Below are 26435 nucleotides of genomic sequence, written 5' to 3' on the forward strand. Positions count from 1 at the left end.
TTGCTTATGATACTCCATCAAGGTGTGTTGACTATAATTATATTGATCCTCACATTGATCAGCTCGTGGGAATGACATTGTGTGGGGCTGGATACAGTATGGCCAGGGCATCTCAGAACAGCTCACTGGCTGGAGCATGTATGGCCAGCCCATTGTCCATCCGGTGGCCTCTAGGATGTTCAGTAACATTGTGGCAGATTCCACACAGGAAGGGCAAGAGTCTGTAGAGGAATGGAAGATATGGGAACAGCTTGTGTAAAACCCTACAGCAGGATTGTCTTGGTGCAGGAAGGGAAACAAGGCTAGTGAGCTGGGCTGACAGAAACGGTGGCACAGAGAGACAGCAGATGGGAGTGCCTTGTAGGTTCTTGTAATAGCATGGCTACTACTGTCAGTAAGAGAGGTGCTGTGGTTATAAACACGGGGAGAGCAGAAGCACCCGGTCCTGGGTGAGTCCTCGCCCGCAGGTGGGAAGAGCTGACTGTAGGGGCCCCAGTGGAGGCAGGGTTATAACGTGATCGATCAGCAGGCTAGGTCATAGGTGATGGTGGCTTTCCTTCCTTCCATCGGTCTCCTGACATAGAAACCTGTCCACATTCAGCCTGTGCCCCTTCCCGACCGTAGGAACTGAGCTGGCACCTTCAGAGGACGAGCCCTCACCACTAGCAGGGGAGACACATCTGTGGATGTTGGCACAGGGACTCAGGAAGGCACAAGACATAAAACCCAAAGTGCCTGTGTGACCCTAGGGGCAATGGGTGTTAGAGAAATGGACACAGCTGAGGGGAGAGGCCAGGTGGAGGCCAGAGCTGGCCTTAAGGCAGGGATAAGGAGGAGCCTACAGGAGGCTCAAGGGATTCTGGGAAGCTCAAGAGCTACACATTCTGGCTGATGAGGTCCCTACAGTACCCAGGGTTAAAGGCACAAGAAAGGGAGGGGACACAAGTGCTTGAGAACATTCCTTGACTCTGTTGTTGTGCGTCCATTCATTCATTCATTCATCCCCTCATTCTTTTTTTTTTTTTTTAAGATTTATTTATTTATTATATGTAAGTACACTGTAGCTGTTTTCAGACACTCCAGAAGAGGGCGCCAGATCTCGTTACAGATGGTTGTGAGCCACCATGTGGTTGCTGGGATTTGAACTCTGGACCTTTGGAAGAGCAGTTGGGTGCTCTTACCCACTGAGCCATCTCACCAGCCCCCAAAATAAATAATCCTTTTTTTATTTTTTAAAGAATTATTTATTATATGTAAGTACACTGTAGCTGTCTTCAGACACTCCAGAAGAGGGCGCCAGATCTCGCTGCGGATGGTTGTGAGCCACCATGTGGTTGCTGGGATTTGAACTCTGGACCTTCGGAAGAGCAGTTGGGTGCTCTTACCCACTGAGCCATCTCACCAGCCCCCATCCCCTCATTCTTTCATCCACTTGTTCATCTACTTAGCCGTCGCTGTCTCCCTTATTCATTGCCTCATGTCTGACCTTGATTGCCAGAAGCCCTGATTCCCCACCACTTGGCCTCTCAGGACCTGAGCTGCATTCAGAGATAAAACAAAACAAAACAAAACAAAACAAAAACAAAAAAACAAAAAAACAAAAAACAAAAACCGGTGGAACAGTGGGCCAGGTGTCCATATTCATTTACTTACTTATCCAGGAACGATTTCAGGGTGCCTAAGGGCACAAGATCTTTCCTTGGAAGGTGACTCAGTTTCCCACTCCTGTAATGAGAAAGAAATAGCTCTCTCAAGGAATTGGTGAGATCAAAGACTAAAGCATACCTGGGGCTAACCACCGAGTATCTCTTAAAAGCCCAGTACTTAAGATATACAAGCGCTTATAATCCTCAGTGGGACTGAAGGCTTGAAGCAGTAATTATTGCTGGCTGCTTGTGACAGGTGAGGAAACGGAGACTCAAGGAGGCAAGGCTCATTAGACTTTGCCAAGGGCAGACCTTCACCAGCTAATCTGCCTGGTAACCGCTGACCTCACTGCTCCTGCCTGGTCATCCAAATCTGCCTGGTAACTGGTGATGTCACACATTCCTGGGGTTCAACCTATTTGGGGGGGGGGTAGGATAACATCACTGAACAAATGTAGTGTCTAGAGAATTTACAACTTACAAGGCACACTGAACAGGCTAAACACTGAGCAGGCTGGCCTGAACAGGGCCTTGATAATGCTGGTCCACTGCTGGACAAAATGGTTATTCCTTAGAAATCTCAGGTTTATGGGATGTGAGCTTCAAACCAGGCTGGATGCTGATCACTTACAGCCAGCCTCCTGCCTTTCTTCTCTGTGGAAATTTAACCAACTTTGATACAATGCTTTCTCCAGGTTAGACAGAGCCCTGAGTGCTTTACAAAATGCTATGAGGTAGCAGGCATTATATCCATGTATACACCAGAAAACCGAAGGCACAGAGAGCATCATCCCACAGTGAGCGTTCCTAAATGCCTTCTCCTCCATGTGTCTGAGTTTTACCTCAAAACCAAACTCTCGTTGTCAGCATCGTCATTACTGCTGTTCTAGGACCTAGTGACACACCATACAGCCATGCCCATCCCTCACTGGGGAGTTCTAGGCAGAGGCTCTACCACTGAGCCACGTCGCCTGCCCCTCATTGGATGTACAGGCTGGTTTTGTGTCAACTTGACACAGGCTGGAGTTATCACAGAGAAAGGAGCTTCAGTTGAGGAAATGCCTCCATGAGATCCAACTGTAAGACATTTTCTCAATTAGTGATCGGGGGCGGGGGGTTGTGGGTGGTGCCATCCCTGGGCTGGTAGTCTTGGGTTCTATAAGAAAGCAAGCTGAGCAAGCCAGGGAGGGGAAGCAAGCCAGTAAGTAACATCCCTCCATGGCCTCTGCATCAGCTCCTGCTTCCTGACCTGCTTGAGTTCCAGTCCTGACATCCTTTAGTGATGAACAGCAATGTAGAAGTGTAAGCTGGAATGGGGATTCTAGGCAGGGGCTCTACCACTACAAACTTTCTTCTTTCTTTCTTTTTTTTCTTTTTCTTTTTCTTTTTCTTTTTCTTTTTTTTTTTTTTTTTTTCGTTTTTCAAGACAGGGTTTCTCTGTGTAGCTCTGGCTGTCCTGGAACTCACTCTGTAGACCAGGCTGGCCTCGAACTCAGAAATTCGGCTGCCTCTGCCTCCTGAGCGCTGGGATTAAAGGCGTGCGCCACTACGCCCAGCTCTTTCTTCTTTCTTTTTAAGATATATCTTATTGTATTTATTTGTGTGTGTATCTGTGTATATCTGTGTGTGTGTGTCTCTGTGTATCTGTATGTCTGTGTGTGTGTGTGTGTCTGTCCAGGTGCTCAGGAAGGCTAGAAGAGGCCATCATATATCCCCTGGAACTGTAATTAAAGGTGTTTGTGCCTTGTATAGGTTTTGTAATCAGAACTTGGGTTCTCTAAAATAACCATCCTGGAACTCACTCTGTAGACCAGGCTGGTCTTAAACTCAGAGATCTTCCTGAGACTTAAGGTGTGCGCCACCACGCCCCAGTGTCTTTTCCTTTTTGAGTCCGAGTCTCCCTGTACTTTTGGAGTTGGCCTTTAGCTCTCTGTCCTCCTGTCTCAGCCTTTGGGAATGACCACCATGATGTGATCCACTGGTCTCACTCACAGCGGTCCCACCAGTCAGAGGAACGAAGCAGATGCGGCATCCAGAAGCCAGGCTGTTCTTAGGAACTTTTAGTGGGTGCGTTTCTTCAAAATGAAGCAATATGCTGTGGTTTCCTTTTCCCTCAAAACATGAAACCAAGGGTTGTAGCGTGGTGGCCGGGTGATGGCCTAATGTGTCAGCATCAAGGTTCAAGCTCCGTCAGTACAAAAAAATCACTAGATAAAATATGTGTCCCAGATGAGCCTGGTGGCCCAAATCTGTCATCCTAGTTACTTAGGAGGCTGACACACAAGAATCAAAAGTTCAAGACCAGCCAGAACAGCTTAGTGAGACTCTGTCTCCAACAAATTAATAGAGGGCTGTGGGCGGGGCTCACAGTGAGGGGCTGGGGCGGGGCTCTGTAGTGGACCACTTCTTGCACCATTCTGAAAGGTCTAGGTTCAGTCTTCTCTTTGGAAACTCGGTTTCGTGGCTGCGTAAATGCGTCACGGCTTTGGGACAAACAGCTAGATCGTTTTAGCTTCTCTGTGAGTCATCGTGGGTTCTCACATGGGCTCTGCAGCGCGCAGCGTTGGCGGGGGCACCTGCCACCTTTGGCTTGGGTTCCTTGTTCGGAAAATGGCCTGATGACGTGGTGTCGCCCTCCAGGGTTGGGATGTGGAATAGACATAAGGAGAACACTTAGCTCCACTTTGCAGACATGAAGTACCCTTCCTCCTACCAGAAGCGTGGCTTTGGGCGAGTCACTCCCACCCTCCACACTCAGCTTTCTACACCCATAGTGTGGGGGCGACAGTATGACATCACGGGACTGCTGTGGTGGAGTTGAAGTAGATCTACTCCTCAGGTGGACACACGGGGCTCAGAGAAAGGACAGTCCTTACTGGCGTGTGAGTGGAGGGCCCTGCGACTCTTGCCCACCTCCTTGGTCTTCTTCACACGTGCCCTTCCCCTCTTTCAGCTGGAATTTTCAAGGTGAATACTTCAGATACAAAGGTATCCCTTTTCCTGTCGGCATGTACTCACCCGAGAGCCTCAGTCTGGCCGAGAACACTAGCAACGTGCGGGACGACGACATCTTTATTGTCACCTACCCCAAATCAGGTACCGGTAGTGCTAGTTTGGGCTGGGGAGGAAGGGAGGAGGGAGGGGAAGAAGGGAGGAGGGAAGGAAGGAGCCTGCTTTGCAGAACCCGGCAGCTTGTCCTCTGCTGACGGTACCTTCCTTTGCACTGTGCACTAAGTAAGTCCCTGCTCCAGGGAGACTCTGAAGGCCTAGCTAATGTCCCCTCCCCTTTAGGGCTGTCATAGTGTCCCCAATCCTTCCCTGTCTCCCAAGCCTTCACAACACTGAGTGCCACCAGCCGTGCATGGTTTGGTGGGTAATTTGTTCATTTTTGTTGAGAAAGGTTTTCATGTAGCCAAGGCTGGCCTTGAACCTCAGCTGGTCCTGCTGCCTCAGTGTCTCGGGTTCTGGAATGGCAGGTGTGTGCTGCTGGGCACATCGTCCCTGGGTAAACCTCTGCTTACCCACTGGAAGGTTAATCTGGCTCTCTCTGAGCACTCTGTCTGCCCTGGCTGTTGCTTGTTCTCGGAACCTCTCGTGTCTGTGGAGGAGGTTCCTCATTTCGTTTGAATTCGCATGCAGACTACTCCACAGTCTTCACAGAGAAGGAAAGCCAGCGAGCATTCTGCTTCTCTCTTTGTCGCTGTAATAGACCACCTGACCAAAAGCAACTGAAGGAAGACAGGCCCTGTGTGGCTTACACTTCCAGGCCCCAGCCTTATCACAGAGAGAAGTCGGGCCAGGAAGCAATGCAATCAGGAACAGAAGCAGAAATCACACAGGATCCTGCTGTGACTGCCTGGCTCCCTAGAGCTTGTTCAGCTAACTCTATAAACCCCAGGCCCCTGCCCAGGAGGGGCACTGCCCTGAGTGGGCTGGGACCTTCTCTATCAATTAGCTATCAAGAGTGTGCCCCGGGCAGCATATGTCTTTAATCTCAGCACCAAGAGGGCAGGGGCAGGTGAGTTCGAGGTCAGCCAGGGCTACATGGGGAGACAATTAGTAAATAAACAAAAAACATAGTTAAACAAATAAACAATGATAAAAGAAGACAATCCATCACAAACATGTCCTCAGACCAATGCAGTCAACCCCCCAGCTGAGATCTGGGTAATTCTGGGCTGTGCTGGCAGCTGAGGCGAACTAGGAGGGCTGGCTACACGGTGCACATCTGTAATCCCAGCATGTTGGAGGGGGAAGTAAGAGGGTCGGAGTTAAAGGTTATCCTCAGGTACAGACTGGGTTCGAGGCCAGCCTGATCTACAGAGTGAGTTCCAGGACAGCCAGGGCTACACAGAGAAACCCTGTCTCAGAAAACCAAAATCAAGAAAAAATAAAATAACAAACAAACAAACCCAAAAAAGCCCTAACTCACCCCACCGAGTACAAGTATGAACCTTATAGATATCATGCTAAAAAAATGGAGCCAGACACAAAAGGAATTACATGGGGCCCTTAAAATAGCCATGCTTGGTGGGAGGGGGGGGGGGAAGCAGCTAGGGCAGTAACAGGAGTGAGATGGGGGCAGGGTGGGTGGAGCGGGGCCTACCTAAGGTGAGAAATGAGGGCATTTTTTTGTTTTTTTGTTTTTTGTTTTTTCGAGACAGGGTTTCTCTGTGTAGCCCTGGCTGTCCTGGAACTCTGTAGACCAGGCCGGCCTGGAACTCAGAAATCTACCTGCCTCTGACTCCCAAGTACTGGGATTAAAGGTGCGCCACCACTGCCGGGCGAGGGCATTTGTTTAAGGATTACAGTTTCTGTTGGAAAAAGGACAAGTTTGTTTTTGTTTTGTTTTGGTTTGGTTTTTTTTGGGGGGGTGGGTGTCAAGACAGGCATGACTATTGCAAATCAACATGGTTGTCTTTAAATGTTGCCAACTCAACCTGGAACTCAAAAGAGTCACAATGATGAGGTCCCCAGTACAGGGTTTCAAGAGCATAGAGAGGCAGCTGGCACAGGAGTGACCCCCCACCCTCTGCAGGGAAAATCACACACACACACACACACACACACACACACGCACATGCACACACACATACATGCACGCGCGCGCGCACACACACACACACAGTCGTGGATTGCGGAGCGGGACTTCCTTGCTCCTGTCTCCAGATTCAGCTTCACGGGAGAGGTACTGAGATGTCCTGGTGGAGGGCTCTTGTCATTGTATATCCCCTAAAAGGCTCACAGATCAGGCTGGCGAGATGGCTAAGTGGGTAAGAGCACTGACTGCTCTTCTGAAAGTCCTGAGTTCAAATCCCAGCAACCACAAGGTGGCTCACAACCACCCGTAATGAGATCTGACACTCTTCTGGTGTGTCTGAAGACAGCTACAGTGTACTTACATATAATAATAAATAAATCTTTGGGCCTGAGCGAGCAGGGTCCTGAATTCAATTCCCAACAACCACACGAAGGCTCACAACCATCTGTACAGTGTACTCATAAATAAATCTTAAAAAAAAAAAAAAAAAAAAAAAAAGCTCACAGATCGCTAGTCGCATGTCACAGCTAAGACAGTGTAGAGCGATTATATTCCTCTGGCGCCCTCTCCTGGTCTTTGAGAAAGGTAGCTAGAGCTAGGGAGAGCGAGAGCCTCTCCACTGAGGCTGAGCCTCTTTGACTCCAGCTCCTTTGCAGAAAAGAGGAGTCAAGAGATTCAGATCCAAGACAGTGACACAGGCCTGCTGTCTTTGCTAGGCCAGAATCTGAGGAAGGAGGGGCCCTAAGGCCAGCCTGGGCAGCATAGTGAATATGCTGATGGTGGAGGTTTTTTGAGACAGGGTTTCTCTGTATGTAGCCCTGGTTGTCTGGAACTCAGTTCTATAGACCAGGTTGGCCTTGAACTCATAGAGATCTGCCTGCTGGGATTAAAGGTATGAGCCACCACTGCCCAGCTGCTTAATATGATCTAAATGTGCTTCATGACAAAGAAAGTCAAAAGAAATAAGATGCAGCTTAGCAGTACAGACCCCTGCCTAGAGTCCCCCAGTGGGGGGCTGGGTGTGGCTCAGTGGTTGAGCCCCTGCTTTACATTTCTGAAACTCTCAACTCAATCCATTTTACTACAGACAGACAGATAAAAGACAGGGGCTGGTGAGATGGCTCAGCCGGTAAGAGTACTGACTGCTCTTCTGAAGGTCCTGAGTTCAAATCCCAAAACCACATGGTGGCTCACAACCACCCATAATGAGATCTGATGCCCTCTTGTGTCTGAAAAAAACAGCTACAGTGTAGTTATATATCATAATAAGTAAATCTTTGGGCGGACCAGAGCGAGCGGGGTTGACTGGAGAGAGCAGAGGTCCTAAGTTCAATTCCCAACAACCACATGAAGGCTCAGAACCATCTGTACAGCTACTCATATACATAAGATAAATAAATAAATCTTTTTAAAAAAAAGACAAAACAAGACAAAACAAAAACCACAAAAATAATTGGCTAGTGCCCAGTGCCCAGTGCCCAGGAGTCAGAGGCAGGCAGATCTCTATGAATTTGAGGTCAGCCTGGTTTGCATAGTGAGTTCTGGGACAATCAGAGCTACATAGTAAGACTGTGTCCTGAAAACAACAATAATAACAAGAATAACTAAATAAGGGCAGTTAAATGTCTTACCAGGGAAATGCATTTGCTGCCACAGCTAACAATTTGAATTTGAGTTCCTAAACTCACAAAAGAGTCAGGCATGGTAAATAGCCTGTGCCTATCACCCCAGGGCTGTAGGTAGAGGCAAACAGATCTAAACAACTGGTTTAGCAGAAACAGTAAGGTCCAAGTTCACTAGGAGACCCTTTCTGTAGAAAGAAAGTGGAGAGTTATAGAAGATACAGTGTTTCCCTCTGACGCCCACACCTTCAGAACTGGGCAAATCTTACAAAAGCCTGCAGGTACCAGACACTTAGGTATGAAGTCAACGCTTTCAAAGGCTGTAGCCTGTCATCTACTAGTTTGTGGGTTCTTCCTTCCACCCTTCCCCACCCCTTTTCTTCTACTTTTGTTTTTGGTTTTTTTTTTTTTTTTTTTTTTTTGGTTTTTCGAGACAGGGTTTCTCTGTGTAGCCCCGGCTGTCCTGGAACTCACTTTGTAGACCAGGCTGGCCTCGAACTCAGAAATCCACCTGCCTCTGCCTCCCGAGTGCTGGGATTAAAGGCGTGCGCCACCACGCCCGGCTTGTTTTTGTTTTTTTGTTTTTGTTTTTCGAGACAGGGTTTCTCTGTATAGCCCTGGCTGTCCTGGAACTCACTTTGTAGACCAGGCTGGCCTCGAACTCAGAAATCTGCCTGCTTCTGCCTCCCGAGTGCTGGGATTAAAGGCATGCGCCACCACGCCCGGCTTCTTCTACTCTTTCAACTCCCTGATACTAGATAGGAGAGAAAAATGATAGAGAAGAAAGGAAAGAGATCCCTGAATAAAGTCAGGGCCAGAAAGGGGTTATCATTGTTAGACTGCTTCCTGCTGATGTGCGGCATGCCTGGGGCAAGTTGCATGACGACCTAACAAACCATGGCTAACAACCCAACCTGCCCATCAGGGCCCTAGGATTTATAGACCCTCTAAAAAGTCCCCAGAATTCCAAAAGTCACTTAGTCTCAGAAACTATCTATAGCTGGCAAAATCGCACCCCTGCTAAAGCATGAGGCAAATCACAGTCAGCTGCTGAGAGGCAGCCCCACATCCCACACCTGGGATTAAGACAAAAACATATTCTTTAGTGTGTGTGTGTGTGTGTGTGTGTTAACAAACCAAAATTCCAAAGTTGTCATTACAAAAAGGTAGCTTATGTGGCTGCATTCCAGAGCCTTTGGGGCCCTGTGATTGAATGAGGGGCTACCACCTGCTCATTGAGCTGCAGGCTGTCATGACAGAGATAAGTGATAGGTTATACCCAGTGCTGATACAGCAGTGTCCAGTCTGACCATGCCCAGAGGCCCCATGAGCAGCCAGCACTGGGGAACAGACTCATAGTTCTCCCAGAACTGGAGTTCCTGGTGGTTAGATTTCTTTTTAGTTTATGCATATGGGTGTTTTACTGGCGTGTATGTCTCTGCATTATCTCTGCACATTGCCTGCAGAGGCCAGAAAAGGGCCAGAACATATTTTCCCCCGCCATAGTGTCTGTGTGTCTGTGTGTCTGTGTGTCTGTGTGTGTGTGTGTGTGTGTGCCACAGAGCATGCGCAGCTCAGAGCACAACCTGTGGGAGTTGGTTCTCTCCTTGCTCTATGTGACTCCTAGGACCAAAATTCAGGTCGAAGTATCTTCATCCTCTGTGCCATCTCGATGGCCCTAAGCCTTTGCTTTTTATTTATTTTTTTATTTTTATTTTTTTAAGATGTTTATTGTACTTATGGGTACACTGTAGCTGTCTTCAGACACACCAGAAGAGGGCGCAAATAACATTACAGATGGCTGTGCTCTTAACCACTGAGCCATCTCTCCAGTCACCATTTTCTTTCTCTCTTTCTTTTTTTTGGGGGGTGGGGGGCGGTGTTGAGACAGGGTTTTTCTGTTTAGCCCTGGCTGGCCTGGAACTCATTCTGTGGACCAGGCTGGCCTTGAACTCAGATGGCTCAGTGCTTAAGAGCACTGGCTACTCTTCCAGAGGTCCTGAGTTCAATTCTCAGCAACTACATGGTGACTCACAAACATCTATAATGAGATCTGATGCCCTCTTCTGGCATACAGGTATATATATATATATACAGACAGAGCACTCATATAATCTTTTCGATTATTTAAAATTTATTTTTATGGGACTGAAGAGATGGTTCTGTGGGTTAAGAACACTGACTACTCTTTCAGAGGTCCTAAGTTCAAATCTCAGCAACCACATGGTGGCTCACAAGCATCTGTAATGGGATCTGATGCCCTTTTCTGGTGTGCCTGAAGACAAGTGACAGCGTACTCACATACAAAATCTTTTTATTTTATTTTATTTTTATTCTATGTGGATGGGTGTTTTGCATGCATTTATGTCTGTGCACTGTGCGTATGCATTGCCAACAGAGGCCAGAAGAGGAGGTCACATCCCCTGGAGCTGGAGTTACAGATGGTTGTGAGCTGCCATGCGGGTGATGGGAATTGAACCTGGGTCCTCCACAAGCACAGTCAAGCACAGTCAGGTCTCTTGTCCACGGAGCCATTTCTCCAGCCCCCTTCGTCAGTGTTCTGTTACTGTGAAGAGACACCATCACCAAGGCAATGCTTATGAACGAAAGCATTATTTGGGGGCGGGGGCGGGGTGGGGAGGTTAGTCCATTATCCTCAGAGCATGAAGCATGGGGCGTGGCTGGCAGTGCAGGCAGACGTGAGGTCTGTATCCACGCCCTCATGCAGCAGGAGGAGAACGACTCCAGCTTGAGCTTTTGAACCCCACTGTGACACACTTCTTCCAACAAGAGGAATTCTCCTAATCCTTTCAGATAGTGCCACTCCCTGGTGGCTAAACCTTCAAATCTATGAGCCCATGGGGCCTTGCTTATTCAACCACCACACCCATGGCGTTTGTTTGTTTGTTTGTTTGTTTGTTTGTTTGGTTGGTTTTGTTTTTGCTTTCTGAGACAGAGTTTCAAACTGTAATTCAGACAGGCCTGAAATTCATAGTGGTCCTTTTGCTGTAGCCTCCAGGGTGCTGGAAGGACACCCGTGTACCACCACACCTGCTGTGTTCCCTGCCTCGGTCCTGCTTTCCTATGGCTCCAAGCACAGTGCTGACTTGGGAACTCTGATTCTAGTCCCACAGCTTCCCCACGCCTCCGCCCCCTTTTTACTCCCAGCTAACCTTCATGTTCTCCTGGTAGGTACCCACTGGATGATTGAGATCGTCTGCTTAATCCTGAAAGATGGGGATCCCTCGTGGATCCGATCGGTGCCCATCTGGCAACGTGCCCCCTGGTGCGAGACCATCATAGGCGCCTTCAGTGTCTTAGACCAGCCCAGCCCCCGCATTATGAGCTCTCACCTCCCTATTGAACTCTTCACGAAGGCATTCTTCAGCTCCAAGGCTAAGGTGAGGTGGATGGGCTGTGGGTGGATCTGATTGATTGACATGTGGCCCTTCCTTGGTAGCCCACCTTTTAAAGCGGGGCTGACTCTATGCTAGGCGTGGTCATGTGTGACTGTCACTCCAGTACTTGAAAAACCAAAGCAGGAGAGTGACCATGATTTCCAGGTCATCCTAGGCTACAAAACAACCCTGTCAAACAAACAAACAGACAAACAAAGCCAGGCACTGGTGGCGCACACCTTTAATCTCAGCGCTCTGGGGGGGCCGAGGCAGGTGGATGGATCTTTGAGTTTTAGGCCAGCCTGGTCTACAGAGTGAGTTCCAGGACAGCCAGAACTATACAGAGAAACCCTGTTTCAAAAAAACCAAAAAAGCAAAAGAAAACAAAACCAAAAAAAAAAAAAAAATTGCTAGAGGGACTAGGGAAGCCAGCTGCTAAGTTGATAGGGCAATAGGCTAGTAAGCAAAGCCCCAGGCTGCACCCCAGTGCTACATGGTTGTCTGTCTGGTTGGTTGGTTAGGTTGGGTTGGGTTTTTTTGTTTGTTGGTTGGTTTGTTGGGTTTTGTTTTCCTGTTTTTTTTGTTTTTTTTTGTTTTTTTTTTTCAAGAAAGGGTTCCTCTGTTTAGCTCTGGCTGTCCTAGAACTCGATTTGTAGGCCAGACTGGTCTCAGACTCCCAGAGATCCCCCTGCCTCTGCCTAAGGAGTGCTGGAATTAAAGGTGTGCATCACCACTGCCACCAGGTTGACACACACTTGCAATCTGAGTACTCAGGAGGTAGAAGCAAGAAGATCATATTTGGCTAAGTAGCAAGTTCAAGGCCAGCCTAGGATAATATAGCAGTATTTTAAAAAAAAATCAAACAAAACAAAAGAGTATGTTCTGCCTGCAGAGTCAGAAGAGGAGGACAAGGCGGACCTTCAGGGGCAGGGTCCTACTGTATTTGACACCTTCTCCATTCCCCTCTGTCTGCATACAGGTGATTTACATGGGCCGGAACCCCCGCGATGTTGTGGTCTCCCTCTATTATTATTCTAAGATTGCTGGGCAATTAAAGGACCCTGGTACACCTGACCAGTTCCTTCAAAATTTCCTCAAAGGAGAAGGTGAGGACCAGAAAGCAACAGAGATGGGGCGAGATGGAGGCCAGCAGAGATGCATGCAGAGACAGAAGAGACAGAGACCAGGAGGCAGAAGAGCAGAGATGTGGTCCCTTCTCTGCTCGGGGATGGGCGATACAGTGGTGGGCTGCACAGACAGGAGCTGGCTAGGGTGGGTCTCTAACCCTGGCTGAAAGGCTCCAGGCAGCCAGGAGAGAGTGGCCTGCGCAGCCTGGGCCTGGGAGCCATGTGGCCCTCACACACCCTCCATTGCCTGCAGTGCAGTTTGGCTCCTGGTTTGACCACATCAAGGGCTGGATCCGGATGCAGAACCAAGAGAACTTCCTGTTTATCACCTATGAGGAGCTGCAGCAGGTTCGTCTGGTGTCTGCCCTTGGCCCTCCTCCCTCACCACATGCTCCTAGACCCTTGCCAACTACCTACCAGTCCATGTAGCGGAGAAACAAAACTTATGAGGATCTGGGGATAGGGAAGGGGCGACAAGAGGCAGATGGAGCAAATCCACTCAAGATCAGATGGGGTCACCACACAGACAGCAACAGAGGAAAGCAAGCAGCCAGGAGAGTCTGCAGACAGAACAGCCAGTGCAACTCCTCCTCCGGAGGGAGACCCACCAGAGGCAGGCAGAGGTGGGTGGCAGGCATGTTCATGGCCAGCCAGAGCTACGTAGTGATACCCTGCCTCAAAAACATATAGGATAAAACAAAAAGCAACAACTAAAACCCAAACAATAAAAGAAAAGCCACGCCTAGAGAGAGGGCTCCGTGGGCAGGAGCACTGGCTGCTGTTGCAGAGACTGGACTGGGTTCCCAGCACCTGCACAGTGGCTGCACCTCCAGTTCCAGGGGATTGCGTGACCTTTTCTGGCCTCTGTAGCCCTCATGGTACACATACATACCAGCAGGTAAAACACTCATATGCATAATATTTTTTTTTTTAAAGTTTAAGAGAGTTGACATGTTGACTCAAAGGATAAAGTCACTTGCTACCAAGCCATATAGCCTGACTTTGATCCCCAAGTGTGGAAGGAGGGAACTGTGACCCCTGCTGGTTGTCCCCTCCACATGCACATACACACACACCACACCACACACACACAGACACACATAAATGTAATAAAAACATTTTCAAAGTATATATACATACATATATATACATATATATATGTATGTATGTATGTATGTATGTATGTATGTATGTTAAAATGTCAATGGCTCACCCATTGTGAGCTGTAAAAATTGTAATTTTTTTAGGTTTAACCTGGTAAGTTATCAGCAATGTTCATGGGAGGAAAGTGGACCTTTCGTGCTCTAGAGTGGATTGGGTGTTTGCCTAAGACACGCAGCAATTCCCTGCCGCCCCATAGTCTATCCTGATACCTTTCTTCTGGTGGCAAGTTCTGGAAAAGGCTTCAGCACCATGTCTCCCTCCCTACATTTCCTCAGATTTTATCTCCAAACCTCCAAAAACTGGGCCATGGAGCCTAGCACAGCTTCTGGGCCACTCCTGGGGTGTGAGGCACCGCCCACATGTGTGTTTCTGGGACGGGCCGGCGGCTCAGAGAATAAAGGGTTATGAAACCAGGAATGTCCTAAAAAGGCAGGTTGTGGGGCTGAGCCGTGACCAGCCGTGCAGGGCGCTGGATGCCATAGATGCTGTGAGGTTGAGGGGACCTGTGCAGATGGGGAATCTGGGTCTGAGCTTCCAGGCTATTAGGCTTTGACCAAGTACCTTGCTATCTCTGGACCTCTGTTTGCCGACTAGGGTGTGATGTTTCTTCCAAGGCCGATCAGCACAAATGTGAATGAGGGCTTAGGCCCAGAGACTTGTGAGCCAAGTATTGTGAGGAAAGCACCAATTGAGTTTATCAGTGACAAAGGGCAAATCGAGAAATCTTGTGCCAAGATCCGAGGGAGGAGGGTGTGGGAACAATGGTATGGGAAGAAGGGGTTCACACCAAACTGCTCTTGAAAGCTAGGTTTGTGGGGAGGAGGCTCTGTCCTATGTTCTGGGAGGCTACTGGATCCCTGGAACTGAGGGGGAAGGAGGCCAGAGGCAGACAGGCTGGGGAAGGGGCTTCAGAGGTGAGGGTCTGGCAAAGGAGAATATGGTCTGTCTGGTGGACCAGGGTGGGAATGTTGGGGACACAGAGATGAGGATATGCACAAGAAGACAGGCAGGCAGGAAGGACAAGGATGATGGCAGACTGGCATCTGGTCTGAGGCAGACAGGGAAGGCTAGGCTCCAGAGACCAGCACTGGGCAACCAGGGAGGAGCAGAGTAGCCCCACCCTCAGCTTCTGCTTCCGACACACAGCAGCATTCTCTGTAAGTTGCTGAGATGATTTCTGTCAACCTACACTCCCCCGCCTCCTTCAGAACCCTGTAGAACCCTGGAGGACAGGGAGATGGGGAAACTGAGGCAGAGAGTCAGGAACTACTCCAGGCCAAACAAAGTGGTCCCCACTCCACTGACGCCTCCTCTCCCTACCCCAGGACCCGCAAGGCTCCGTGCAACGCATCTGTGAGTTCCTGGGCCGGCCACTGGGTGAAGAGGCCCTGAGCTCTGTGGTGGCCCACTCAGCCTTTGCTGCCATGAAGGCCAATACCATGTCCAACTACTCGCTGCTGCCCGCCAGCCTGCTGGACCACCGCCAGGGGGAGTTCCTGCGCAAAGGTACCCCTGGGTGCTTCTAGCCAATTGCATGGCTTTCTGGGCCTCCATTTTCCCAGAAGGCCTGTGGAATGTGAGGGCCACCCTAGACATGTCTTCACTCTCAGCAGGAGGTCTGGCAACGCCCGCTGACCTACCTCCATCTGGGCCTCTCCCTGGAACAAAGTGGGGCCAAATCAGGGGCTCTAACAACATGAGGGTAAAGTCCCCAGGAACCTTTTTATTAGTTAACACCCAGTGCAGAATAATTCAGTGTGATGGTGCTTACCTCTCAAACCAGCCAGACTCAGGTCAGCCTGCGATGCTAGAGAGGCCGTCTGTATATATATATATATTTTAAGATTTATTTACTTATTATATGTAAGTACACTGTAGTTGTCTTCAGACACTCCAGAAGAGGGAGTCAGATCTTGTTACGGATGGTTGTGAGCCACCATGTGGTTGCTGGGATTTGAACTCCGGACCTTTGGAAGAGCAGTCAGGTGCTCTTACCCACTGAGCCATCTCACCAGCCCCGAGGCCGTCTATCTTGAGACAAAGCAGAGCTGCTGCTACAACACGGGATCCCCGGGTGACTCAGGTCAATCTCTCCTCTCCAGATCCTTCCGCTATGTGATTTCATGTTCTAAATTCCAAGACTTGGGAATCCTTCAGGGAGGCCCCTGAGCTCACAAGAAGTGACACAGCATGTAACCAAAATCTAACAAGCTATTCTAAAGAGCATTTTCCACACGGGCAAGAGGTAGTCACTGCGATCTGAGGGACCACAGCATGCTTGTGGGGTGCCTTGCTGAGACAGCTCACTGGCTGTGAAGACCTCAGACCGGTCCATTCATGTGAAGCCTCTAGATTGCCTGGCTGGAGTGGACCAGCCATCAAGTCGGAAGAATGTTGAGGCCATGTTGGGTATCTGAGGGGAACGAGGGCGAGAGAGCCTTGTGCTGGCAGAGACATGTCCCAGAGGAAGCGATGCAGGTTGTCAAAGGGGTGTTTGGGTGCCAAGAGGGAGGTGAGTTGTGAGAAGATATCTGGGAGCTCAGAGGTCAAAGGACAGGGCTGGCATGAGGTCACCTAGGTATCAGGGAAAGAAGCAGTATGCCTAGGAGGCTCTGGCCAGATGACACAGGTGGCGCGGTTGGTCATGGTGAGGGAGGCTGAGAGGGGAGCAAGGGGGTACCCCAACAGCTCCTTACTGGCCTCTTCCTCTGTCCCCTCCAGGGATCAGCGGCGACTGGAAGAACCACTTCACTGTGGCCCAGAGTGAGGCTTTTGACTGTGTTTACCGAGAGCAAATGCACGGGATGCAGAGGTTCCCCTGGGACACGTCCGAAGAGGACAGCAGCCCTGATGGCCAGCCTGACCCTGAGCCCAGCCCCAGCCCAGCCTCTGATGACCCCAACCCAGGATCCTCACAATAAACTTATCACTCCAACCACTCCCTCCTCTGGGCTGACTTTCCGGGGCAAGCAGGGGGTGCAGGCAGGCAGAGTGGCCAGCCACACACCACACAGACAGAATGCAGTGCGACTCGCGGATCACCCCATGCTTGGGAGGTGGAGGCAGTGGGATTGCAAGTTTACATCTAGCCTGGGCTCCTCAGTATCATAGCAACAACACAAGATACAAGGGGCCAGGAGCCCAGCACTGAGCTTGAAGTCAGGATGCCAGCCAGCTCTACTGTCCCATAAGCCTGGACCCCTAGACCTGAGGGGAACCCTGGGTCTGAAGAAGAGCTTGGGGGGATGCTGGAGGCTGGACTCTGGAGCAGGAGGGGATGGGGCAGGAAGGCCGTGGAGACGCATGTCTGTGCTGTTGGAGTTTAATCCGAGTAGAAATACAGGGACACGCTCTGAAGCCCTCCCTTAGCTCCCACAGGAAACTCCAGACACAGTCCAGTGTCTCAGTATCCCCAATACTTTCCAGATGTTTGTTTTTTTCAGCTTTGCCCATCACCCCCCACCCCTTAACCTCTACCCCCATTAATTTTCCTCTCCTGGACTCAACTTTATCTATGTCTTCTCTGTCGTGGGGTTGACCCACTATCTCTTTATACAGTACATGGTGAGGCAGCTGAGCCTGTCTCTGCAGCAGTCCTGTCTGCTGCTCTGGACCTCTCTGCCCATTTCCCAGATGGCAACACCAAGCCCTTAGCTCTGGTGAGCTCACCCAATTCTAGAGCAATTAAGACCATTTCCTTCTGCTGCCAAAATCCTAGACTAGAGGCCTCACATACAGCCAATGTCTGGTTAGGGCTCTAAACTAGACTCATGGCTGGCCAGCCACATCTGGCCAGGGTTTCTGTCAGCGTCTCCTTCCAGAGCCTGAGCCAGAGGCCCAGTCTGATGTAGTGGCATTGTCCCCCAATCTCCTTTGGGCTGGGGATAGGTAACGCAGGCGGCGGGCTGGAATCGAGGGTAGGGGGCCACCCCAGGGCTGTGACCGGAAATCCATCTCAGCTCTGGGCCCACCTCCAGTGCCCCGCTGCCTCATCAGGGCCCTGGCTGGAGTGTCCTTGGAGACCCAGGACTTCTTGGACTGTGAAGAAAAAAAAAAAAAAAAAAGGTGAGTAGTTGCTGGGGCTGAGCTGGTGGGGTGCTAGCGTCAAAGGCCCTGGGGTTGAGCCTCAGCATGATATAGAGCAGTCATGATGGACACTGAGGAGGTGGCACGGCAGCAGGAAGATCAGAAGCCTAAGACCTGCCAGGACCACATTAAACCCCATCTCAAAATAAGGGGGGAAGAATGTTGAGACCGTCAATAAGAATCTGTAACCCTAGTGCTGGAAGACAGGGACAGATGGATCCCGAGTCTCCAAGGCTGCCTGGCAGCCAGGCTATCAGCAACAGCCAGCTCCAAGAACAGTGAGAGACATGTCTTAAACGGTAAGGTGGAAGAGAGGCAGGAAGACCCCCTCGGGATTGACATCTGACCTCAATAGGCACACACCAGCAAACACTCCTACATACACGGGGACACACATACACAAGAGGAGGAGAGAATATCTTGGGGCCCAGAGACAAGGGAAAAGGGACAAAGGGTGAGAGACAAGGAAGTAGGAAGGGAGGGGAAGGAGGAGATTTAGAGGGAGAGACATAGGAGTTAGAGATGGAGGAGGGAGGAGTTAGAGGTGGAGGAGGGAGGAGTTAGAGATGGAGGAGGGAGGAGTTAGAGGTGGAGGAGGGAGGAGTTAGAGATGGAGGAGGGAGGAGTTAGAGATGGAGGAGGGAGGAGTTAGAGATGGAGGAGGGAGGAGTTAGAGATGGAGGAGGGAGGAGTTAGAGATGGAGGAGGGAGGAGTTAGAGATGGAGGAGGGAGGAGTTAGAGGTGGAGAAGGGAGGAGTTAGAGATGGAGGAGGGAGGAGTTAGAGGTGGAGGAGGGAGGAGTTAGAGATGGAGGAGGGAGGAGTTAGAGGTGGAGGAGGAAGGAGTTAGAGGTGGAGGAGGGAGGAGTTAGAGATGGAGGAGGGAGGAGTTAGAGGTGGAGGAGGGAGGAGTTAGAGATGTAGGAGGGAGGAGTTAGAGATGGAGGAGGGAGGAGTTAGAGGTGGAGGAGGGAGGAGTTAGAGATGGAGGAGGGAGGAGTTAGAGGTGGAGGAGGGAGAAGGTAAGGGAAGAGGTGGATGGAAGGTACTTGGAAGGAGATGGAAGAGAGGGGAGGGGAGGGAATAGGAAGGGGAGGAGGGATGACAGGTAGAGAGAGGAGGGAGAGATGCCAGTAGAGGAGATGAGGAAGATGAAAGGAAGCCTCCAGAGCCTGGGGGACATAAGTGGGGAGCCTGAAACCCCAGACCCACATGGGATGCCTTCCCTCTTGCCGTGGAGCTGGGGAAGAGCAGGAAGCAGCTATGGCCATCCAGGGGAACAAATATTTGCCAAGGGAGGAGAACCCCAGACGGAGGCGAGGCAAGGACCTTGACCTGGCCACTCCACTCCTTTTCCTTTAGGTCTAACTTCATTGACAAAGCTGACAGAAATGATTCTGCTCCAGTTACCAGGGAACAGATTGGGAAGCTGAGGCCAGAAAGGGTTAGCTCACTGAGGGATATAACTCCCTCGGCCTGCATCCTGGGTGAGGCTACTTGTCTCTCCCACACGGCTCTGCTTCTTCTCATGCAACAACATGACTCACACAGAGAGAAACTGAGGCTCACAGACAGCCATTTCCAGCCCAGGTCTATCCAAGCAGCTAAACTGGGCTCAGCCTTACCCTCACTCTCCATACAACTGCAGAGGGATTCTCAGTTCCCCTCACCCCCCACCCCCTCCATTTCCCCAACACCCTCAGGATAGTCAGACAGATGTAGGACGCCAACAAGTCCTTTGGGGAAACAGAGCTAAGTTCCAACTCCTCTCAGGTGCCTCAGTTTCCCCATCTGTGAAATAGGTAGGTTAAGTTTAACCAACTTAGTCAGGCATAGTGGTGCATGCCTGTCATCCCAATACAAGGAATGTGGAGGCAGGAGAATCAGTTGAAGGCCAGCCTCAGCTCTACAACTCTCTTTCAAAATGACAAGTGCTTCCCACTTTCCCCGCTTCTGGTATCCCAGCAGGGCCCCCATCTCTTGGCTTCTGTGCCTCAGTCCTCAGCAGGGGGTCTTACCTCATTTTCACCATCACTGGAGCCAGAGAGCTGGGACAGGCGGCTAAGGTCCCATAGGGAGCGGCTGGGTCGGGTCGGGGGACCACTGGCTGTCCTGATGCGCTGTACACTCCTCAAGATGTCACTGAGAGCTGGCCCCGTGGTGGTGGGGTTCTCCCGTCTGTCCCGCTCGAGGATGTGACAGGCAGCCAGGCGTTGAGCCAAAGGCCCATCAGACAGCAATGGGGCCACAGGGGCCACAGGACAGCGCAGGGCCACACGGTGTGGGCTTCGGGGCAGCTGTGGGCCCTCAGGAGGACTGAACAAAGGGCTTCGAGCCGGAGCTGTGGAGAGTGGCCTGGAGGCCGCATACAGGACACGGAACTCCTGGCTGAAGGCATCTGCAATTTCTCCTGTGAGCAAGGTCACCAGGCTCCGGTGTAGGCGTGAGTCACTCCATGTGAAGCTAGGGATGGAAGGTGACAGTCAGGAGCTGTGTGGGGTGGCAGCTACCCCAGGCCCTGTGACCTTAGGACACGATCTCACAGGCCTCAGCTCCCTTGGTGAAGAGGACAAAAAGTATCTGCCTTGCTGCTAGTCACAACCAACCTGGGGATAACATGGTAATAGAAGCCTGTAACCCTAGCATAGCACTCAGGAGGCTGAGACAGGAGGATTAGGAGTTCAAGGCCAGCCTCGGCTACGTTGTTCCAGAAAAGCCTAGGCTACATGAGACGATCTCAAAACAAACGCAAACAAACGGCCGGGCGTGGTGGCGCACGCCTTTAATCCCAGCACTCGGGAGGCAGAGGCAGGTGGATTTCTGAGTTCGAGGCCAGCCTGGTCTACAAAGTGAGTTCCAGGACAGCCAGGGCTAAACAGAGAAACCCTGACTCGAAAAAACAAAAAAAAAACAAACGCAAACAAACAACAAAACCCAGGAAAATGTTATCGTGACCACCTAAAGCTAGATGACCGGAAACATGGGCTCTGCTCTGCCCCACTGAGGGACAGCTCAGAGTCGCAGTTTATCATGAGGGTGGTCTTCTAATACCCGCAGGACCATTTCCACAGGTTTACCAGAAAGGTTGCACTTGTTAAGCATGTGCACTGTACACCAGGATCCAAGAAGCACATCTCACGCAGAACATGGGGCCCACCGGCTGCAGAGGGTGGTACCTGTCCTCCGTGTCACGTGACCAGGGCTCTAACACCTCCAGGGCAAATTTGAACATACATGGGTCTTGAATGCATCAAGCAATACCCTATGGCCTCAGTGGGCCATCGGTAAAGTGAGGTTGCTGTGGGTGGGCCGAGCCAACGTGTCGGCGTTATGGGATTATCCTTCAAGCATCCTTAACTTGCCAGGTGAAGGGTCTTGGTTCCCCCAGCCTGTGGTGGACCAGGCTACCTCCCCTCCCCCACCCTCAGCTATCCAAGAACCCTGAGTGTCTGTGAGGTCACTGAGTTCCATGGCCCAAAGGCTTGTGAGCAGGGGGTGCTGGCCCATCTCCAACCCGAGGACTGAAGAGCTCCTGAAAAGGACACGTTGTATCGGGAACCCGAAACACTCCAACTGCTGACCCCCAAGGCCAGGACGAGGGGCAGGAGGTATTCCAGGAGGTCACACTCGGCCATCCAGGAGGTCAAGGAAGCCCCCGGCCTGGCTTGGGTGCTATCCACGCCGCCAGGCCACCATGGTCCTTGGCTGGCCACTGCTTCTGGTGTTGGTTCTTTGCCCAGGTGCGACAGGCATCAAGGACTGCGTCTTCTGCGAGCTGACTGACTCCGCTCGGTGCCCTGGCACACACATGCACTGTGGGGATGACGAAGATTGCTTCACAGGCCACGGAGTAGCCCAGGGTGTGGGGCCCATCATCAACAAAGGCTGCGTGCACTCCACCAGCTGTGGCCGCGAGGAACCCATCAGCTACATGGGCCTCACATACAGTCTCACCACCACCTGCTGTTCTGGCCACCTTTGCAATAGGGGCGCTGACCTTTCCACAGGGGCTACCAGCCTGTCACTGGGTCTGCAGCTGCTCCTGGGCCTGTTGCTGCTGCTTCAATACTGGCTGTGACCCACAAGAACTGCAGGGCCTAGGGCTGTGCCCCGGGCTTCTGCCTTCATCCCTTTCCCCCATTAAATGGCCAGAGGCGCAGTCTACCTCCTGTGGCCCCTGGCTTCCTCCATTCCAGGACCGTGGGAGGCGGGCTGGCAAAGCCCCTGGCTTGCCTTCGTGTGGGGCACAGCCTGTGGCTCTCACGGCTCTGCTGTGCCCCATTGGTTCTAGGACGCACATCTTTCCACATTTACGCGGATGCTGCTTTCTTTATGTTGGTGTCACCTGAGAGTTCGTGACATGCGGTAAAAATCAATATCCGATGGGATTTCAGAGGACTTTTTTTTTTTTTTTTGGTGAACAGGAATGATTTTTGAGGCAGGGTTCCCTGTATGCCAGAAGGGCCTCAAATTCTCTGCACAGCTAAGGACAGCCTCCTCTGTGATCTTCTCTCTGTTGTGTGTCACCACATCCAGCTTTGAAGCACCTAGGTCATGTGTTGGCTACCCCGCTCTGTCCTCTGGCAGCGCCAGGATGATAGTGTCACTCCAAAGCAGTATGTCTCAGGGATGGAGGCGGGGTCTCAAAGGGTGAACAGGACCCGCAGTGTCAGTGCTGCGTGGGGACTTGTTAGAAACGCACGTTCCCACCACTGGCCACATGAACGCAGGCAGCTGTGGCCACAAATCTGTTGAGTGTGGCCTTCCGTACCCTTCCGGAATAGCGGTTCCTGGTCAGCACCTCTTCACCCTGGGTACTTGGCTGTGTCTGGAGGATTCTGGGATTGGCATGATGTTGAGAATGGGTAAGGGACACACCACTGATTATCTGCTGGGTGGAGGCAGGGATGAGGCTCAGTACACAGAGTTGATGGGAGCCCACAATAGTCTGATCCCTAGCATCTCATTCTGACAGGCAGCACAGGAAAGGGGAGTAAGTTGCCTGAAGGCACACAGCTAGGAGCTGGCAGGGTTAGGATCTGAATCCACCTATCTGGCACTCAGAGCCCAGCCTCAGCTTCCCAAGTTGGGATTCACAAGGCCACTCACCTGGCCAACAGCAGAGACAGCCCTAAGTGTTCTCTGTGGCAGAACACCTCCTCTCCTGGGTGAGTATGTGGAACCATTGTAGAAATGAGTGCGGAGCCCAGAGACCCAGAAAGGATGCTCCCCCATCGCAACCCCTCCCCCATTGCAACCCCTCCCCCATCATCTGAGCATGTCGAGAGGGAGGGCTGAGCACAGGGTGTCATGAGGGGACACACCTGTAGGATCCCGAGATGACCCTGTCACCGTCCAGGAGCACGAACTTCTCCCGCACATGGCCGCTCACCTGCCGTCGCCTGCGGCTCTGGAAGGTGTGGCCCTGCACGGTCCGGATATCCAGGTTCTGGGAAAGGGCATATTCTATGATGCCATCGATACTGTCCCAGCATCCCCAGGGCCATTGATACCAAATCTTAGATTTGAGGATAACTAGTTCTGGATCAAAGATCCAGGACACCCCCCCCCCCCAACTCCCAACCCCCAGTGGCATGGGTTTCAGATCTCAGGGAACCCCAATGATCTAGCGACCCACGGAAATGTCCCCCTCTGTGGATTAGGGACATTTAGATGGCTCTGGCCTGGCTCCTACCTCAGTGGTCCACAGGTTCACCCCTAACTGCTGGGCTAGTGCCAGGAAGGCAGGCAGATGCTGGTGGTCAAGCAGTAAATAGACAGGAATCCATCGGCGTGTAGCAGCATCCACCATGTCTCTGAGTAGGTCAGGGTCGGTGAAGACATCCATGACTACAGCCACTAGCTAGGGGGGATAGGGGTAGACATAGGATGGGGGACTGTGGCACTGGGGGTAGGATGCTGTGGAGACACAGGCTTCAAGACCTGGCTTCTATGGGATGCTCAGGGTGGCAGGGTGACACCCACCCTGACTCTTCCCTGCAGGGAACCAGGCTGCCCTTCTAGGAGACCAGTTTCCAGCTGCTGAAAACTCATCTTTAACCCCACAGATTATTGCCCACAGATTGTCCTTGAGAACGCCAAAGGTCCACGGCTCCAGGTTAGGGCTGGGTGCTGGTGACCAGGAAGCCTAGGCCACTAAGGTGTGCCTTGTAGGCAGACGGTTATGGTGGCATGACTCATCACCCAGGTCACTGCGAATAGTGAGCTTCAGCTGCATCGAGCCTGTTTCACCATGACCTCCACTCTTGGAAGGCTGCACATATTAACCCGTGTAGACCACCTGGCACTGGAGCCACAGAAATCCCAAGATTGCTACCTAAGGAATAGGGCATCGGAGGGGCAGGAGTGGGGCGGCTACAGGGCAGGGAACTACCCCCAGGGCTTTCCTGGAGGAAGCTAGGTGTCTCTGATTTGGTGTGAAAGGGGCTGACTGACAAATGGTCACCACTTAGCTCCAGAAGTGTGGATACCAAATCTCAGGGAGTAAGAGGCCTCCAGGTCTGAAGGGCAAAGGATAAAGCCTGGGCTCCAGGTCCAGAGGAGCACGTGTACAGCCTTGCAAATTCCAGGAGGGTATGGGGAATAGGTAAAGCCTAGGTACTGGTCAAGGGGAGGGGAGGCGGGGACACCCACCTTTTGAGCAGCCTGGATTTCCTGGTGTACCAACTCTTTAATGGGTGGTTGGCCCTCGCCTGGTGGCTGGGTGTAGAGTTGCGCCCGGGTGATGCCCTTCCAGGCAGTGTCTTCAGGCCAGCCAAGCCGCAGCAGGGGTGCTGGCTCCTCAGATTGCCTCGGCCAGTAGGTCAGGCTGTCCACGTCCCCATCAGTGATGGCTGTTCCCGTGCCTGCTGCACCAGGCTCCTGGCTTGGTACTAGCCAGTCTTCAGCAGCCGTGGCCAGGGCCTGAGCCTCATCTGCACTCAGAAAGGGGGGCAACCTCTCCTGCTGCACGCAGGCCCAGAAAGTCTCCTCGCCACTGCTCAGCAGGGCTTCAAGTGCCAGCCGCTGGCCCTCAGAGTACAAGACGGCAGGGCTGGCCTTCGTTAGGGCTGGTTCGCTAGCCCCCAACTCCTCTCCTTCCAGCGCAGCCAGCTGGGAGGCTGCCATTCAAACCACACAAGGCCTCCAGAGGCCAGGTCCTGGAGGGTCTAGATGGCTTTTGGAGAGACCATCTGGGGTCCTGTGATATTATGCGGCCACCCAAAGCCCCCAGGGTAGGTCTGTAAACATCCGCACAGCTCCCTGAAGCTGCCCGACTCAGTCCCTACAGACTCTCCATACCCTTACACCATGGCTCTGATCACATGTGCCTGCTGACTACCTGCCAGTCAGCCATCTCCCATTTTGCCTCTGCCAAACCGCAGGACAGGACCACCTCTGACTTGGAGCCACGGCAGCTTTAGGTGGTTCTTGGCTGCTCCAGGCCTGTCAGGATGACCTGGCTGCCCTGACAGGTCTGGCTATCAGCCTAAGCATTTTCTGCTAAATGGCTGCTTGCCTGTCCTTGGTCACCCTACTGCTTGTAACCAATGGCTTGAGAGCCTGCCACTTTGGCTTATCTATGGTATCTGACCCACTCTTCCCTCCCTTTCATTGCATGGAGATTAATCTCAGCAGGACGTAGTTTCTGAGTAAACTTTCTTGCCCACCACCCCAGCTCCCACAGGCTAATCTTTCTCCCAGTTCTGCCTGCCACAGGGTCAGAAAGAACCTATCCCCTGCCTCCTCCCCAGACACTTGCCAGTCTCCTTCAGTGAGGATCTTCAAGGTATTGAAGTCTGAAGTCTACCTTGGCTGTGAGCCTCAAAACCAGTCCAAGATGTTAGCAGCCATGAGTATTGTCCTCCAATCGATTGAGAACCTAGCCTGGGTTTCTTGCCAGCCTCAATCTTCAGGCTGTACCCTACTTCCTGGACAGAAACTATGTACCTGTGAAGCCTGAATTAGGTTCCAGCCAACTGGCACCACACAACCAGGCCTCCCCGTCTACAGACCCCAGGCTTTGGCCCGGTCTGAGGCTGAGGGCCAGCTCAGGAGCTTCTGACTTCCTCCTGTGCAGCTCAGCTCTCCACCCATCGGGGAGCAATTGTCAGGACACAGCCCCTTGTGCAAACAGTGGGGGAGGGACTACTGGGCATCTTGCTCAGAGACTGGCAGAGGCAGGGCCTCACCTGTTCCCACGCCTTCCCCCACATCCCCCTACACCAAGGTCTTGGGAAAAGCTAATCCTAGGAGGAAGCAGTCGAACATAACACCCAGCAGAGGCGGGGCTCGGGCACAGGCAGCCCAGGTGCAGGGCAGGCCCCACCCCCTCCCCCCCAAAATGGGTC

General features: G+C 51.8%; 3 protein-coding genes across 7 annotated transcripts in view; 2 read left to right on the forward strand and 1 right to left on the reverse strand.

Moving 5' to 3' along the window:
• Positions 1-16930, forward strand: part of Sult2b1 (sulfotransferase family 2B member 1) — a 42368-nt gene extending 25438 nt beyond the window's left edge. For 2 of the 5 annotated variants that reach the window (XM_085841727.1, XM_085841728.1), the window contains exons 3-9: positions 3594-3713; positions 4600-4742; positions 11502-11710; positions 12687-12813; positions 13088-13182; positions 15324-15504; positions 16720-16930. In XM_085841727.1, coding sequence (XP_085697853.1) covers positions 3670-3713; positions 4600-4742; positions 11502-11710; positions 12687-12813; positions 13088-13182; positions 15324-15504; positions 16720-16919 — 999 coding nt within the window. In that variant the 5' untranslated portion in view covers positions 3594-3669 and the 3' untranslated portion in view covers positions 16920-16930. Of the gene's footprint in view, positions 1-3593; positions 3714-4326; positions 4743-11501; positions 11711-12686; positions 12814-13087; positions 13183-15323; positions 15505-16719 lie in introns of those variants that run through there. The other 3 variants (XM_085841729.1, XM_021167965.3, XM_021167964.3) reach the window with 2 other exon arrangements.
• A 433-nt stretch (positions 16931-17363) lies between these two features.
• Positions 17364-26117, reverse strand: Sack1e (scaffolding CK1 anchoring protein E). The gene is made up of 5 exons (XM_021167993.2): positions 24739-26117; positions 23780-23947; positions 23409-23533; positions 20103-20547; positions 17364-18036 (listed from the first exon to the last, which is right to left on the reverse strand). The coding sequence occupies exons 1-5, from the start codon at positions 25210-25212 to the stop codon at positions 17803-17805; spliced, it is 1446 nt and encodes a 481-aa protein (XP_021023652.1). The 5' UTR covers positions 25213-26117; the 3' UTR covers positions 17364-17802.
• Spaca4 (sperm acrosome associated 4) lies at positions 21572-22238 on the forward strand. Its single transcript, XM_021167994.2, has one exon. It carries the CDS (start codon positions 21779-21781, stop codon positions 22160-22162), a length of 384 nt encoding a protein of 127 aa, XP_021023653.1. The 5' UTR covers positions 21572-21778; the 3' UTR covers positions 22163-22238.
• Positions 26118-26435: the final 318 nt, after the last annotated feature.

The sequence above is a fragment of the Mus caroli genome, unplaced genomic scaffold (genome assembly GCF_978045245.1).
Source record: "Mus caroli unplaced genomic scaffold, Mus_caroli_1 scaffold_8, whole genome shotgun sequence".
Taxonomy (NCBI): domain Eukaryota; kingdom Metazoa; phylum Chordata; class Mammalia; order Rodentia; family Muridae; genus Mus; species Mus caroli.

Coding starts and splice junctions, on each gene's coding strand:
- Spaca4 (XM_021167994.2), top strand. CDS start 21,779: ATGGTCCTTGGCTGGCCACTGCTTCTGGTGTTGGTTCTTTGCCCAGGT.
- Sack1e (XM_021167993.2), bottom strand. CDS start 25,212: ATGGCAGCCTCCCAGCTGGCTGCGCTGGAAGGAGAGGAGTTGGGGGCT. Junction 23,948..24,738: donor AAATCCAGGCTGCTCAAAAG/GTGGGTGTCCCC, acceptor TATCCCCCCTAG/CTAGTGGCTGTAGTCATGGA. Junction 18,037..20,102: donor CCAGTGATGGTGAAAATGAG/GTAAGACCCCCT, acceptor TTTTCTTCACAG/TCCAAGAAGTCCTGGGTCTC.